The 17,755-nt window shown below is 45.9% G+C and overlaps 1 protein-coding gene across 1 annotated transcript; it reads right to left on the reverse strand.

Moving 5' to 3' along the window:
- Positions 1 to 314: 314 nt before the first annotated feature.
- On the reverse strand, positions 315 to 17,204 carry LOC122376411 (adhesive plaque matrix protein-like). Its single transcript, XM_043356280.1, has 4 exons — positions 16,940 to 17,204; positions 15,424 to 15,484; positions 1,421 to 3,106; positions 315 to 876 (listed from the first exon to the last, which is right to left on the reverse strand). Exons 1-4 carry the CDS (start codon positions 16,955 to 16,957, stop codon positions 602 to 604), a joined length of 2,040 nt encoding a protein of 679 aa, XP_043212215.1. The 5' UTR covers positions 16,958 to 17,204; the 3' UTR covers positions 315 to 601.
- Between the last annotated feature and the right edge of the window lie 551 nt (positions 17,205 to 17,755).

The following is a 17,755-nucleotide window of genomic DNA, read 5'->3' on the forward strand; positions in this document are numbered from 1 at the left end:
TGCCCGGAGTCGGAGTCGGAGTCGGAGCTGGTTTTTGAAAGCCGGAGTCGGGAGTCGGCGAAAATCCATCGACTCCGCAGCCCTGCTTACAACAAATCAATTTTCAATAGAATAGCGCATCATTTCATAAGTTGAGCGGTCAACTTCACATTCAGTTCACTCGACACTATTTACTTATTGGCAGTTGACGGTTGACGAAATGTTCTGTGAGAATCTGTATGTGTCTGATCAATGTGCCCACGGTGTGTTTCGGTACGTAATATCCGATACTGTTCACCAATGCTCGTGATACGATGGTCGCCACAGACAAAGGGTAAAAAGGTAAAAAAGTTTATTATTAAAACATCAGGACAGATTTGTCAGTTCAGTACGATCGAGTGACTAGCTAGAGTCCTAGACTATATCTTGGCTATAACTATCATAACCTTCTCGTAAGTTATAAAATCGGACAGTTATTTCTACGCAATTATGCGAAGCTCAAAGCCTCGAAGCTACTCTTAACATTACGTATTACACGGCAGTATCCACAATTTCCACGTTTATCGTACAGTACGGGTGACACTAGCACCACCTACAACTCCGCTCGCTATGCTGCTGCCATCTACCAGCTGGGTCGTAGCCCATCCTTCAGCGCTTCCTGAATCACTTTCGGTACCGTCCACGGCCTAATAAAACCACCCCTCCCCGGTCTTCCATGTCCCTTCTGATGTGACCCGTACCCTTCATCTGCGTACTCTTCTCCGTGGTAGGGGTACGGACGGCGGTACGGGGGTACCTCGGGGTACCTCTGGCGGTGCTCCGGGTACCCGGGACGACTGTGGTACCGAGGAGGGTACTGGTACCGGTGGGGGCTAAGAATGTTGCTGTTGAACTCGTCTGTGAAAAAGATGGGGAAGGGGTGGTTAGACGCATGTCTCCAGGACAGCTGTAATGTAATCATTGTAAGCTGTCAGATTGGCTGTGGTTGTCGGGGATGACTGAGTACATTGAATGCAATATATTCACAAAATCCAACAACGTAAATACAGGGCGCATTTTTCGTAATTGTAGCAGGGCACTTTGGTTTTACGGGGCTCATCATTATCCCTCAAAGTCACAATGTAGTGTGTAAGGTAGTGCTGAGTTTAAACGTTTTTGCTCCTCCAACTGCCACAACCAATCCCATGGCTTCCAGCACCCCACGCCTTATTCTGTGTTCTGAACCACATCAACCCACTTCAATAACGTTTAAAATCACTGAAAATCGCTTCGAGCCTTTCAGTATTGTCGTTTACCTCTTACACCTAACCCTAAACTTTCCATCCACCATAACAACCCCAAATAGCTCGACCTTCATGAACCCCGCTCATCCATAACGACTTCCCCCCCCCCTGGCCCCTCCTACAACCTTTCAACCCCCAAACACACCCTGAAGTCTCACCTTCAAATCCATCGTCGAAGAATGTATCGCCCACACCAGTCAGGCCGAACGGCCGATCTCTGCCTGCCGCGGTCTCTTCAGACGGGCGATAACTGGGGCGATATGTGGTCGGGCGATATCGCTCCTCCTTATTTGGCCGAGTGGAGGGGCTAGGAGATGGTTTAGCACGCGATGAGGTTGGGGAATAGCCTTTAGCGGTTGCAGGACGACTTGACGTGGGCTCTTCTGCGAGGATTTCGGCAGAGTTTTCAGTAGAATTTTCAGTCGGTGATTCGGTAGAAGTTTCAGTAGAAGTTTCGGTGTAGGTTTCAGCAGGTTCCGAGGTAGTTGGAGCATATGTTGAAGATATAGGTGAAGAAGTAGGTTCAGTGGTAGGTTGGTAGGTAGGTTCAGTAGCTTCAGTTGTATACGTGACCTCATGCGTGACTGTAGTTGTCTCGTACATAGCAGCGGCAGCAGCAGCAGTAGTAGTCTCTTGGACATAAACCGGCTCTTCAGTCGTCACATCAGAAGCGACCGTTGTTGGGACCGGCCCATAAGTAGTCGTCATCGTTTCTTGGGTAGTGGGTGGGGCGTATGTAGGTGCTGAAGTTTCGGGCTCTGTAGGAGCTGTGGTGGGTTGAGGCCTATAGGTTGTGGGTTGTGGGTTGTAAGTTGGTGGTTGCGTATTGTAGGTTGTAGGTTGTGGATTGTAAGTTGGAGGTTGCGTGTTGTAGGTTGCGGGTTGGGGGTCGTAAGTTGGAGGTTGCGTGTTGTAGGTTGTGGGTTGGGGGTTGTAAGTAGGAGGTTGCGTGTTGTAGGTTGTGGGCTGGGGGTTGTAAGTTGGAGGTTGCGTGTTGTAGGTTGTGGGTTGGGAGCTGTCAGTTGGTGGTTGTGTGTTGTACGTTATGGACTGTGGATCTTGCGTTGGCTGTGTATCATACGTTGCAGTTTCCTCACTCGCAGCCACCTCAGCTATAGGTTGAGGTTCATAACCCGTAGGCTGTGTATCGTAGCCTATAGGCTGAGAGCCTACAATAACCTCAACGGCAGGTTCAATATACTCCGTAGTCTCAACTGGGGCCGGTGTGGGCTGCGTCTCATAGCTTTGAGTCGCTTCGGGTGACTCTTCTGTAGCCTGTGACGAAGGAGAGTTGTAACGAGTTATAGGTGCTGGAGGGAGTGTCGGCTGAGTTTGCGACTGAGTTTGCGGCTGGACGTACTGAGTTTGCGACTGAGTTTGTGGCTGGACGTACTGAGTTTGCGACTGAGTTTGCTGCTGAACATATTGAGTCTGCTGCTGAGTCGCCGCTTGCTGAGCCACGGTAGGCTGCACATAAATCGACTGAGTCGTCCCTTGCTGAGTGGCCCCCTGCTGAGTGGCAGCCTGTTGAGTACCGCCCTGCTGGCTATATTCAAACTGCGCCTGCGCAGTACTCCGTTCAGTTACAAACGAATTCCCGTCCCGATTCCCATCCGCCCGTGCGTAGAAACCACCCTGCCACGCCGGCGGCTGTGGCTTTGGTCTGTGCGCCGGCTGCGGCCGGCTATTCGCCGCGCCCAAAGCCGTAGCCGCCGCGGCGCCGGCGACTGTGACCGGGGAGTAGGTCGGGGGGAGGGGCGGGGCCGGGGACGGGGTTTGGGGAGGGGCCTCGGTGATACTGTAGGCACGGGGTGGTCCGTATTGAGACTGGCGCCGCTGGCGATCTGAAAATAAACAAAACACACCGGTTAGAGGAGCATAACTAGGAAATCACTATACGCACTATACTTCAATCTGTGGATGCTCCTTTGGGTTGAACAACTAAAAAAGGAGGTGAAATATATCTATAGAGCGGAATTAGGTAGGTATATAAAATAGCTAAATGGAAAATGTGAGTATGGAAGACAGGAGTATGACAAGATATCGTGGCAAAGACCGACATGACAGACACACAAAAAAAAAACGGTAAAAAAATGTGACAAATCCAAGACAAGATAGAGAATAAAAATATAGAGCTCAACTGATCGGCAATGCACGGTTAACAGAGTAAAAGAGAATGTGTCATGTGAGTAGTACGACGAAAGCGGGAATGTTAGACGGAATCTGGGTGCCAATATATTTTTGCTTATTTTCTTGGTTCTCTAACGATATATCAGGCGGACCTGAAAGCTGAATTAACGTTGTGTGAATATGCGATGATGTAGTTAGGACAGAACCAGTCACAAAAAGACTATTTCTGTGACCTTTTCTTCTCGTGTATCGTTCACCATCCTGCTCTGTCATTCAATTATAATAGACTTTGCGCAATGTATGGAAAAAGTAGGACAGTTACGGGTATAAGACAGGCGCCTCTGGGCAACAACGAGGGGCTGTGTCGTTCACACGGCTTCCTATACACACTGAGGTCAGCATATGAGTAGAAAATAAATGAGTCAATTTCGTATGAGCGCACTTTTCTTCAATCTAGGCCACGAGCCTTCGTATGACCTTGCTCTATTCCTCATCAACTAAAAGCACATGACTCATCAGGACTCAGGTAAGTTTCCCTACGCAAAGCAATTAGCCAAGATAATGGCCAAAGCCGCTGATGTCTTGACGCATGTAATGGCCAAGTTACACGTCATTTAGGCGCCACCTTAGTCATCAATATCAATTTCAGCCGTCTCGAAGTGTATATTATGGCCGGAACTGAACCGTGAAAATCATGTTTTCCCACAGAAGGTATATTTACACACGATGTTAAATTTACACGCTCGGGTTAATGTCACTATGGGAAAAGGTGGGAAGCGGTTTGAGTTATGTTAGCCAAGCTGGCAACCGAGGGTGTCATGGCTGCGGCTGCCAGATGGATCATAGCCACCTGCTTCTTGCTCGGCTCTCGAGTTTCACGAGTGATCTGGGCTTTCAGTGAAACTGTGCGTCAAAGTCATCGTATGGCTTTTATGGGTTATTTATGTAGCTAACCCATCTAGCACAATGGGGCTATAATTTCCCAGTGTTTGGTGCTACTGCTCAGTGCTCAAAGCTGACAGTCATCATTGAAATAACGATTTAGCAAGGCTGTGCTATGTAGAATGTGAAACTATCGTATGTGGAATGACATCGGCGAATATCCTTCCCATCGGGGGGAGAGAGAGAGAGAGAGAGAGAGAGAGAGAGAGAGAGAGAGAGAGAGAGAGAGAGAGAGAGAGAGAGAGAGAGAGAGAGAAAGAGAAAGAGAAAGAGAAAGAGAAAGAGAGAGAAAGAGAGAAAGAGAGAAAGAGAGAGAAAGAGAAGAGAGAGAAAGAGAAAGAGAGAGAAAGAGAAAGAGAGAGAAAGAGAGAGAGAGAAAGAGAAAGAGAGAGAGAAAGAGAGAGAGAGAGAAAGAGAGAAAGAGAGAGAGAGAGAGAAAGAGAGAGAGAGAAAGAGAGAGAGAGAGAGAGAGAGAGAGAGAAAGATAGAGAGAGAGAGAGAGAGAGAGAAAGAGAGAGAGAGAGAGAGAGAGAGAGAGAGGGAGAGAGAGAGAGAGAGAGAGAGAGAGAGAGAGAGAGAGAGAGAGAGAGAGAGAGAGAGAGAGAGAGAGAGAGAGAGAGAGAGAGAGAGAGAGAGAGAGATAAAAATGTATATTTATTCTGTGTCGGGCAATACGACCACAACTGGTGGTGCTACTCTCACATGAAGCAATGCAGTCTCCCAGCTTTCAAGCAGGGAACAGGGCTGATTCTCAATCTGATGTGTTGCTGTCACATGTAACAGTGCAGATCCCAGCTCCTATACTGGCTTAAGGGCCGATTGACTAGAATAGTGTAAATGACCTCTCATTCAATGCTGCTATGTGTATTCTATATTTAATGGCGTTTTATTTTGACGCTTTATAGTCAGACAGACTGCAGCACTCGGCAGAAAGTAGCACTGCCGTGGATGAGTTGTCATACGGAGACTGCAATAAGCCACAGAAAGCTAGCAGACGGCGGTACTATTGTAAACAATGATAGACTGCAATCAGGCACAGAAAGCTAACACACGACGGTATTTTTGTAAACAGGGATAGACTGCAATAAGGCACAGAAAGCTAACACACGGCGGTACTTTTGTAAACAGGGATAGACTGCAATAAGGCACAGAAAGCTAACACACGGCGGTACTATTGTAAACAGGGATAGACTGCAATAAGGCACAGAAAGGTAGCACACGGCGGTACTATTGTAAACAGGGAGACACTGCAATAAGGCACAGAAAGCTAGCACACAGCGGTATTATTGTAAACAGGGAGAGACTGCAATAAGCCACAGAAAGCTAACACACGGTGGTACTATTGTTAACAGGGAGAGACTGCAATAAGGCACAGAAAGCTAACACATGGCGGTACTATTGTAAACAGGGAGAGACTGCAATAAGCCACAGAAAGGTAACACACGGCGGTACTATTGTAAACAGGGAGAGACTGCAATAAGACACAAAAAGATAACACACGCTATTGTATTACAGGTGGTCGGTGGAGACTGCAATAAGGCACAGAAAGCCAACACACGGTGGCATTATAATTTGACATGAAGAGACTGCAAGAAGGCACAGAAAGCTAACACACAGCGGTACTATTGTAAACAGGGAGAGTCTGCAATAAGCCACAGAAAGGTAACACACGGCGGTGCTATTGTTTACAGGGAGAGACTGCGATAAGACACAGAAAGCTAACACACAGTATTGTACAACGGGCGGAGACTGCAGTAAGGCACAAAGAGCTAACACACTCTGGTATTATGTTAGAGCGCCTGAAGACTGCAGCAGCAGAAAGACTGCAGCAGCGTACATACAGCCAGCACACGGCGGGGCTAGAGCGCCATGATGTCGCCGTCCGTCGGCGCAAAGCAAAGGTACGTTAGTGGACCCAAGATCAATTACATTTTTCAACACAAACAAATGTATAATCATTCCACAGTAAAAAGGACCATAGTAAGATATTACTAGAAAGCTGCATGAAACTGGTCGCTTCAACTTCCTATCGCAACACACTGCAGAATTAGGACGTTTTAGGCACGGTCATAGAATACTAGTTTTAGGTACACATCAGCATAACGATCCGTGTACAGTCTGCCCCGCTCACTAACTTTATATTTTGCCTCAGTCCGTTTACAAATCGTTATGTAAAGGATGAAGAAACACAGTCGTAATTTCTCGTGCACGCGATAACAAGACCAAGACATCCCTTCACTCGTGACTACTTATTCATTGCACCTTTGGCTGAGCAGAATATAATTTCACGGTTCAGTGCATATGTAAATTTGTGTATTACGGATGGTTCGGACGTTGCCAGCTTCTGCGTCCTTTCTCAGGCGAAGTACTTACAAACGATGGTGCTTGGGACATGCTAGCTCGAAGTGAGCGCTGGGAACGATTTATCAAAAGCCGATTCGTAGTTTAGAAATGGGTAAACGTCATCTGTTGTTGGCCACATACTGGCCGCTTGTTGCAAGTTCTTGATGTTTAATGTTCGGTCCATCACATCATCTTATCCCGCGCCCCGCTGGGCTATTCAGCCATACGCGCCCTGCTGGGGGGGGGGGGGGGGCAGATTCTGCCCCCCCCCTGTCTAACTTCCGAACCGATGGTCGTAGAAAGACGGGGAAAACGGCAATCGAAAGCTCTCAACGAGACGAATCTTCAGAGCTCAAATTTTTTTGCTTAAGTAGGTCAGAGGTCAGGTCAAGGTCAGGTCAAGGGTACAAAATGCAAGTTTCTACAGTATCGGCCTTGCACCGTAATTGCCGAAGAATGGACTGAGACTGATTGCCCAAAACGTGTTCCTAGGCTACCAAGACAATATTCGTTGCATACAATATCATTCAAAGGTCAAGGTCAAGGTCAGGTCAGGTCAGGTCACCAAAAACAAAATATAGAAAAGGGCATGTGCGACACATGTTTTATGGGTCATTTTATTCATAGAATTCAATAGGCACACTCAATTAGTGATATGGACCACCTCTGGATGAATTTCAGGTCGAGGTCAGGTCAAGGTCAGGTCAAGTGAGGTCAAATTTTGAAGTTGGCTGTTAAGGCTTAAAAGGGTGTCTATCTGATGCAGTTTTTCACGGCGAGTCGAATGGTCCTATTTTCGTTTCCGTACGAGATCTAGAACTTCCAAAAAAAAATCATCTTTCAAAAATTTTGTGTGTCGTGACGTCATAAAATTTTGAATAACTCCCACATTTTTGAACCGATTCTTCTCAAAATTGGTATGTATGTGCACATAGACCATTTCTCTGACATATATTCCGGTTTTTTTCGATACACTCAAAATTTTGGATTTTATAATTATTTTTCCAAAAAGGTCGGTTTTTTGAAAAAATTTGGGCCAAAATCCAAAATTTTCCAAAAACCGAGATAGCCATTTGATAGACAAAGTAAAATCACGTATAACCTTTTTTGTTACGTCTTTATTCCTTTAAAATGAAGATGTTAGCGGCGCTTGAAATTTTGCGATTTTTGAGGCGAAAATTGCGAACATGACGTCACTAAAACGTCATTTTTTCAACAAAAAAAATCCGACGGATTTCGCTCAAATTTTCAAGGAACGTGTCAAATTGATGTATGATAAGGTACTGAAAGTTTGGCGTCGCTGGCGTAACGCGTTTAGAAGTTATTGGCGAAAAACGGGAGGGGGGCAGATTCTGCCCCCCCCCCAGCGGGGCGCGGGTTATCTGTGGTCATAGCGACATTGGCTAGGTCAAAAAAAAATCATTAGGGAGAGGTTTGAGAACATGAAAACGAACCTGCCTTGTTGTTGTAAGGGTAGCCATTCATCTACCTTTCAAAAATGTTATTGGTTAACGATTGCGCGGTCACTCCAACCCACGGCTGTCTTTTCATTCTTACTTTTCGTTTCCCCCTCCATTCCCATTCCATCCCCTCTTGACTTCTTTTTTCTCTCCTCTCTCTCTCTCTCCCTACCTCCCTCCCTCACTCCTTCCCTCTCTCCCTCCCTCCCCTCTCTCTCTCTCTCTCTCTCTCTCTCTCTCTCTCTCTCTCTCTCTCTCTCATTCATTCTAAGCTGCTCCACTCCTCCTCTATCCTTTCTGTTTCTCCTTTACTCCTTCCTTCCTCCCTCTTCAAGTATTTTTCCTCTATCTCCTCTCCCTCTCTCTCCCACACCCATTTCTCAGCGTAAAGTCCTGTCACCACCTTAGGCTATAACACCTGTAACACCTTGCACGGCCGTCCTTACTCGTAATCCCCATGGAGTCCAGTATGAACCCGCCTTTAATGCATTCGCCCCGCAGGATGTTCGGTCACGGACCGATGCACATTGAAAGGGAAAGGGGTGTTACGGTGGCCGAGGGCTGGCGCCAAAATGAGAGGTCACTTGGCGCGCCAAAATGAGAGGCTGGTCCGCGCCTCAAAATGAGAGGCTGGTTAACAAGTCAAAATGCATGCGCGGATACAAGGGGGGGGGGCCATGGGGGCCATGGCCCCCCCCCCCCCCCTTGGCCGATTTTTTTCAAAAATAAAATAAAAAGTTAAAAAGTTAAAAAGCTGAAAAGGGGGCCTCCTGAAAATAAAGTGGCCGAAATCCGATGAGTTTTTTTTTTAACCTACCCACTTAGTTATTTCTTAGAAGACTAGCTGAGAAGACTTCTTTGTTAGAAGATTGGTAAAGCTTTTCATAACTTGGAGGTCTCTTATACTCACAGAGATGACCACTTTTACAGGGCCTCCTAACCTGCACAGAGGGCCTCCAAGCCTGCACAGATGTTGAGATGTTGCCTGAACAGCTAGATAAGCTCAATAGACGCAGTTTTTTTTTTTGGGGGGGGGGCCAACAAGTGGGAAGATGGGGCCTCCAACAGGTGGGATTATGGGGGGGGGCCTCCTGGTATCTAATGGCCCCTCCCTTGGTGATTTTCTGGATCCGCCCCTGTCAAAATGAGAGGCTAATATGTGTTCAAATGAGAGGCTGGTCCGAGTGACAAAGTTAGAGGCGGTGGCTAATTTGAGGCTAAACTGAGTTTAACTGAGAGGCTAATGTGTGCCAAAATAGACGCTGTCGTGGGCGTAATTAGAAAAGTTACGGGTTGAATATAGGGGCTATAGCTAGTGGACTGCTAGTTAGTCCGTTTTGAGAGGTAGCTTCGTTTGAGCTAGTGTCAATGTTGATAAATATCGGGAATAACTTTTTTTATTAAGTCTGGTGTGATGTTCGCCCAATGTCGGCTTTGTTATTCTTCTAGCATTTCGATATCTGACGCATGGCGTATTTGTTAGGCAGCATCCTATATGTAGGATGATATATTCTATACCTATATATGATACATCCAATATAAAAGCATCAACACAACACACCTAAATCTTAGTCATGTTAGTCGTCACATCTGTGTCAATTGCCAAGTGCAGCTGTGCCAGACTATAAATAATGATTGTATCAATTCATATCGCGTCTTAGGTGTCAGGCGTCACAAATGTGTCAACTATGAGATATAATCCTCCATTATCAAAGCTCCAAACACTGTGCGATCGCTCCCTGCTCCCACCTATACGATTGCTGAATGAGCTTCCAATTTGAAGGGGGCAATCTTTGGAGCGAAATGCTTACAGATTCTCAGTACGAAGGTCGACGGAACAGTGAAAACATTGAAGACTACGATGTCACGTTTCCTCAACATGGATGTAATAATGTGATTGATAAGATTTCGTGTTTGGATGTCGTATGAATCTATCTCGCCTGTTCAGTAGCAGCAAAACGCTGCTAACGCATACTTACGCCATGGCGATGAATACACACCGATATTTGTAAATTGTATGTCATGACTACGCTGAATTGAAGTTTGTGTCACAATCAGCGCTCGAGGTGACACCGCGCTATCTTGTCATGCTTGTTGAACTTATCAGATAATGTGCAAGTAAGCGTCGTTATACACTTGAGTAGTCTCCAACGGGCTCATTCATTGAGGGGTACAAATGAAAGAGTCGCACGAGGAATGAATGAATGGGTGGAATAAAAGTTGTGGGATGACACGGATGACACGACAAGCGTCTTTGGAACAGCCAAGGTCGTTTTTGCCTTAAGTTCAAGGCGTTTGGATCATTGTTGGTGTGTTGTGTTGAGGCGGGCACGGGTCAAGGCCCCGTGGTGGCAACGGCACTTATCGGACATTTCAAAAATATACCTACAACAAAATACTGGTAGTTATTATCAACAAATGATTGTACGAAGGGCCCAGCACGCTTCTAATAACGAATACGTACTGATAACGAGATTGTATATGCATATTATACCTATAAGTGAATAGTCTTTTTCTTCTCGTATACCTAATCGTAACGTTCGCTTCATTTTGGAAAGGGAGAGCGCAAGGTCTTGGCCCATTTCACTGTGTGGCTGTGCGAGTATTATTAAAACAAGACGCACCCCAGATTCAGTCGACGCCAAAACGATATCGCAATACTTATGGCAGAACAGCGTTTCCCCTGTCCGCCCCCTGCAGATAAGCTACGACAGCTGGCTGACCCAAAACACCAGAAGAGAATAGTGGCATTTCACATGCCCATGGATAAATTACATGTTAGTTGTCGGAGAAGACAAGTGAAAGGATAAATGCCTATCCGCACTCTCCACTAGTTTGGGCAGATGTCTCATTTACATTTCGGGAACACCCGGCCAATCTCTGAGCACCTCAATCAATAGTTTTCAGCCATATGGCACTCATCACCATCAGAAGACGACATAATCACTCCACACGTTTTCGATATGTCTTCTCGGTTTGTAGGTATATATCTGAAACAGCTGTTGACCCGATGGGAACTATGTGGGTCTGGCTGGGATAGATTGCAATGCCTCTACACAATGCAATACCGTAGATTACAATGCCTCTAATATGACGGATATGTTAGAGATGGTATCCTTGTCAAAACTGGGAGGGATGAATCTGGAACACCATATCAGCAGCTGCTGCCTATCGTCAAGGTAAGTAAGAAAAGAGGGACGCAAAAGAGGGGTTGATAAAATGGTAGATATTTGATGGAACCGACCACTGTAAAGTGCATACCAATTTAGTGGTCCAATAATGGACAGTGATACAAACGGAGGCGGAAAAAATTAAAAGTGAAAAAGTAAGATAGAGGGGAGGAAGAGAGAGAGAGAGAGAGAGAGAGAGAGAGAGAGAGAGAGAGAGAGAGAGAGAGAGAGAGAGAGAGAGCGCTAAGCGGGATACAAGCTATGCAATTTGAAAGTCATTGCAAAAACGGTATCGATCTCAAGCAAATTAACATGGGTGGAAATTATACAATGAATCTGGAAGCCAGTAGCTAGCCAGTAGTAGTACTTTATGGCATTTGTGCCCTTCACAGAGCGCAATTAAACTTACGCTGCATTAAACAACTGTTATTGAAACGCACCGTAACCAATTAAACTGCAATCCTTGACACAACTTTGGAGCATAACGCCACCCCGCCTGTTTGACCCTAATTGACAGCTACCTGAAGCTACGTGTTAAAATTAGGGATGCGGAGCCGTGGAAATTTCAGACGGCTCCGGCTCCGGCTCCGCGTTAGGCGGCACGGGCGGACATCGATAGCAGCGCCTCTATCGGTCACTAGGGAAAGCTGGGCTGTAGGCGACGAAATACCGGCTGAGTTGTCACACGTTGAATAGGTTTATAGACATCAGTCTTGTGGAAAAGTTGAACTTTTGCCTTCAATATTTCTACAGGCAATTTTAGAAGTGTCCTCACATTGATTACAAAACCGTTTACATTATTGTATTAACTTCAAGCCTTCCCTATTGTTCTTGATGATGCGGGAACTATTTCTAATTAGTGTTTCTAGCTTAGTAAAAGAACATATTGTGCAAACGATGATAAAAGCATAAATGGAAGATTTTAAACGCAATTTTTACTAACAGTTAATGGTAAATTTAATACCCATCAAGGAAAAAGTGCATGCTAACTGATAATTTAAAGTTCTTGGGGCCAGTTGTTTTCTTCTTTTCTTACGTCGCCCCAATGGCCGCGGATACACTTATGATAACACCTATCGGGCTCCGGAGAAAACAATCAGTTCCGGCTCCGGCTCCGGCTCCGGGTGAAATGTCATTGCGGCTCCGGCTCCGGCTCCGGCTCCGAGTAAAATGATCCGGCTCCGGCGGCTCCGGCTCCGGTTTCTACTCAGTACATCCCCTATGCGATCAATTAAATACGGGTGGAAGAAAAAAGGCGATGGGCCGGATTAGTACACGTTGCTTCTGTATTTGTATAACAAGGCTATTTTGAATACCACATTGTTTTACCCCTTGTACCGTCAAACCGAACTAGGTAAATAATTGTTTCCTCTTAAGAAAAGGAGCCGGAGTCGCCCCCTTTTTGACAGCTCCGGCTCCGGCTCCGGGCTATATTGTTTCACGGCTCCGGCTCCGGCTCCGACTCCGGGCAAAATATGCCGGCTCCGGCGGCTCCGGCTCCGGCTCCGGCTCCGGCTCCGCTTCCCTGGTTAAAATCAATTATGTCGATTTTGGAATGAAACGTTCCAAGATATTTTACTTGGATATTCAGTTCCCCTATTAGCAATCCAACCCAACAAACAGATGCCGTCAACCAGGTATAAGCTAGTCTCATAGTACTGCAACATAAATAAGTTGCAATGAACTTTTTCTAAGAGGGTATATAAAATTTGAAATGATTGAAAACACATTTTGCTGGAGTGACTCTAGTTCATACTTAGGTCATGTATCTTTCATTATGAGTATTGAGTAGCGTAGCCACTTGAGTGGTTCATTCCAATTACGTATTTCGTGCACTATTTCGAATTTCTTCTGCGAAAGCAAAAATTAAGCAATATTTCAAAATTGTTTATGTGTCGTCGACGATAATACAAGCATAAGTGTATCACCATTTAATCGCTGCTGAAGCAATGCCCACACCCAAATTAGAACGTCATAACATTTCACACCCCATCCCTCAAGCAACAACCCTACCTTCAGGCTTACCCCCCCCCCCCTACCTTGCCTGTCCCATCATTCCTACATACCCCAAACACCACTATTACCACATCTACTCTCCTCTATTTTGATTGACGTCTAATCGCTACTCCTCACTCCTTAGAAACCCCTCAGGGCATGAGTGTTGGCAACCACTTGAAGGCAGCGTTCATCCGTTCCGCTTGACTGCGCACGCTCGCGGGAGCTTACACCCGGCTACACTCCCCTCCGCTCCTGACCCATCCCCCCCCCCGCCTCCCTTCCCCAACAGGCACAAGCAATATATGCACTGGCCATGACGAAAGACCCAGTCGCGCGCTGCCCTTGGTTTGTGTGTTTAATGTCACTGAGGTGCGGACAGTCTAAGGTAGCTTTGGAGATATCTCACGTGTTTCGTGTGAAAAAGTTACTGTTGTGTGACTGATATGTGAACACTTGGGGTGGTCCGAATAGACCGTTGGAATGTAAATCACTGAATAGATAGAGCGAGAAACATTCGGTAGTTTTTAAAGTTACATCCCCTGTGGTTGGGTGTGAGATATGGCCTTTGAAGAGAGAAAGTGGTTCATGTTACTCCATCTGCACTGTCAGTTGAATGTCTCGCGGCGCAGCAGGAGTCATGATGTTCATTTGTTTATTGTTTGACGGCTAAATTGCATGATTTCTCCAGAAAAAGCGGTTATTGTACAGAGATCTATGGTATGTAAATATGCGCAGCTGTCAGCACTTTGTGGTAACTGGCAACCCTGAGTCATCTGGTAACATCTGGTCGACTCATCATTTAGCACCACATGACAACTACGGCGAAATCAAAGCACATGCTCGTAAAGCACAATTCACATGGCAAACGAGAGCGACCTTACACAAATTAACCGTACGATCCGGTCGCTACGAACTTATTAGACCGTGTGACCGCACTAACCACACGGTATTTCATGGTCGGTGTGAACCCAGCTATTATTTATGACAGCGTGACACTGCGCGTATGGATCCTGGATTGAACTGTACCGTATTGAGACATCTTGTGATTCCCACACGCATAATTATTGTGGCCGTACTAGAGGGGATGCCCGGATGGGAATAAAAAGTCACGAGGCATCATCGTGAATCAATGTGGGTGATTAACCGAAGTGCAATGTTACAAAAGTCACGAGACGTTATAAATAAACGTGACCGAATTTCAGTGAAGGACAAAAAGGACCCGTTCACTGAAGGTCCTTTATGACGTTATTACCAGCATTTAGCTACAGCCCACATTCTATCCTGGAGTATCTGCCATGGATCAGATCATGATATCCCGACGGTATAACGGTGACAAACTGTTCACTTTGTATCTTTTCCGATGGATTCAAGCGAGGATATGAGGCAGAGGCTAAACGGAGGGAACATTCGCTCGCTACTAGAACTGCAACATGCATCATGTACGTTGCCAGTAGCATGCAACATGGCCAATAGCCATGTCACTCTTGATTAATATCCAGTAATAGGTAATCTATTATAGCAATCTGCCTTATCGTCCTAAACATTATTCAGCTCAGCCTTATGTTAAATAACTGTCCGTTGGCATGGAAAACTATCTGGTTTTTAATGCAGACTTATTCTGTATGAAAGAGAAACCATCCGTCCCCAAAACCACGCTTGCCCTGGGGTTTCGAATCCGATGCACTACGAAGCCATCAATCAGATGATGAGCAAATGTTACCAAATGCTACCAAATGTATCAGTGTCGTGACCGGGGTCGTACGAATCACATCAAACGGTAATACTTCATGTAATGCACCGCTGAATTCGCGCCATTGGGAAATGCAGAGGTATGCTTTTAGTGTCGGAGTACCTGCATACTAAAGAGATAGTGAGTGCTGAGGTCATTCATTATTCGCTGTGTCGGCTCTACTATGGTTGAAAAGTTTAGAGCTAAAGACGGTGCATATAATAAGTGGGCAAGTGGAGTGCGACTGAACAGCTATTCGGCCCTAGGTCCATTCCAATGGGTCTGTTCGTAAACGGGATTAAGATGAATCTTGATTTCAACTACTTCTGATAATTAGTTAAGATGTGCTGTAAGACACCGAAACAGGGTACAAGAACGATTCCACTTACTGTTGTCGAAATTCCATCCAGAAGCTGTTTCTAACGTCCCCAATGCCAGCAGCAACCACAGCTGAAATAAGAGAAAAACACCGAATAAACATTCGCCGAATCAACCTCGGCATACAATTGCTGAGAAGAGGTTAAAACAAGCTTGCGATTTAAATTTGAATACACTCATTATTAGTGGTCATAAGCCTTGACACACATATCCATGCTAGGAAAGGCAAAACAAAGTTACAATACAGATTAACAGGGTTATCATGTGTAGAAAATAGCCATTTATTGGTGACAATTTTATTGTCTACAATCACATGGTTTCACATGGTTCCTTTTCTGGCACGATATGACCATAGGCAAGGCCCTTACATTCCTTCAAATGGACTCCTTCACATCGAGTTCAATTTCGATAAGAAATTCTGTTCATTATTTTTAATTTAGTACACCAGAAATAACATCACATTCCTCAAACGCATTGCACAACGACTAAATAACTAGACAAGCTCTAAATTAGGCATAAAAAGACGACGGTGAGCTGTATAGTCGACTACAGAATGATGTTCCACTCCTCAGAAGCTAGTTGACTGGAGCGCTAAGTTGTGCCGTTCATCACGCAATTAAGCGTGTCGATTGTGAGCATTGGGACAAAGCTATAATTTGTGAGCTCAGCCCGTGTAATGCGGCACAGCCTACCACTTCAGGCAAATAATTGCCTGTGAAAAGTGGAACATCATTCTGTAGTCGACTATACAATCACAGCGCGATGACCCAGCGCCATTCTGGGCGTCCGAAATTTCTCGCTAAATTTCTCGTCTGGCACGGGCAGCTTTACATTGCCGTTTTCTGGTCAGGAACAGGTTTGCATATTCATTGAACGATGACAGGGGTGGTTCACACCGGGTCTGCAACTCACCGCCTAAGCAGTAAGGTACACCGCAACATTGACTGTATGGCTAATAGTCACGTGCATGCTTTCCCACAGTTATCTACGCGAGTTTCAACACTTGTGGACGGGCCACTAAGTGGTCGTTGGGGGAAACCCGTGACTTTAAAATTTGGGCGGTAAGCTCAATAGGTGGCAGAAGTAGAAATTGTCTGTTTTTTAATTTGGTAAGTTTCTTTCAAACGGTCTCAAGTGTTTTGGTACTGATGCAAACTTATCATACAATGCGCATCATTTGCCCCCCCCCCCCAAAAAAAAACTAGATCACCTAAAGCAGAGGGAACCACATTTTCTGTTTGGGATGAGTGAAGGCATTATCATCTGCATGTTTAGAACGGGTGTACATAGACTGTGGAGGCAGTAGACTAAGTAAAAAAGGTCAAAGGATCACACATTCGTGATAAGGTATAAATCGTCTCCGCCATTGACCTACGGAAACGTAGCCGATGCGCCGATTACTGCACAAATTTACATCAGTATCAGCGGTGTCACGGGTGTTATTCACCCATTATTTAGGTACAGCCCTACCCATCATTGGAAAGCTATTCACAGCAGTCAATGACTTAGTGTAACTAGGTCACTCACCAATCTCACTGGTCCCATGGTGCCTCTCCTCTGCAGCGATAACCTCCCGAGCAGGGTACCGAGTTGCACGCCAACTCTTCAGAAGACCGCTGTGCAGGCCGTCACTATAGCACTATATCGTCACTACAATGTCACTATACGATCTTTTCGGTGCTACACTATCACCGGCACCGCCCGAATGTTTCGCTCAAAACTTTTTCAATAGCTCCGTGCCAATGATAAGAGGGCAAATAATAGTGCCTTAGTGTCACTAGCCACAACACAAATAAAACACGTGGCTATGAGCACTACGACGACACTACCGTAACACTAAGTCACAACTAAGTCTTCACCGGTCACAACCGCATTCAATCGTCCCCCTCATTAGCCAGCCGAGCTAAACTGAGCTTAAAGGAGCTAAACTGAGCTCAACTGAGCCAAAGTGAGCTAATATGAGCTGACCGTGAGCTCGGGTGAGCGGCGTGCTGGCCGCGAGCTGTGCGACTGAAGCCATGGCACGGCGGCGACGGAGTTTTATACCGAAGAGAGAGTGTGGAGTGGAGAGAGAGAGGGGGCACGGTGAGGTCTGGAGGAGATCGCTCTCAATGTCTAGGATCTAGCTTACAGGGGGCTATGATCATATTGCTGGATCTCATGGAATCATGGGAGGATCTCAAACCGATCACAGAAGACGTGAATTTCTTCCTATGTGAGTTTATTCGTCACTTTCGCAGGACCCCCATGCCATGATCTCTGATGGCCTATTCTTCTCTGAGTGGATCCCGTAGGATCATTATCAGGGCTGCGGAGTCGGAGTCGGTCGTAGTCGACAGTTCT

This window comes from Amphibalanus amphitrite, unplaced genomic scaffold (genome assembly GCF_019059575.1).
Source record: "Amphibalanus amphitrite isolate SeventyFive unplaced genomic scaffold, NRLGWU_Aamphi_draft 002127F_arrow, whole genome shotgun sequence".
Classification (NCBI taxonomy): Eukaryota; Metazoa; Arthropoda; class Thecostraca; order Balanomorpha; family Balanidae; genus Amphibalanus; species Amphibalanus amphitrite.

Excerpts from the sequence above, each read along its gene's own strand:
- LOC122376411 (XM_043356280.1), bottom strand. Across the intron at positions 3,107-15,423 it reads TGGATGGAATTTCGACAACA|ATCGCCAGCGGCGCCAGTCT; the intron begins GTAAGTGGAATC and ends GTTTATTTTCAG. Across the intron at positions 877-1,420 it reads CTTCGACGATGGATTTGAAG|ACGAGTTCAACAGCAACATT; the intron begins GTGAGACTTCAG and ends TCTTTTTCACAG.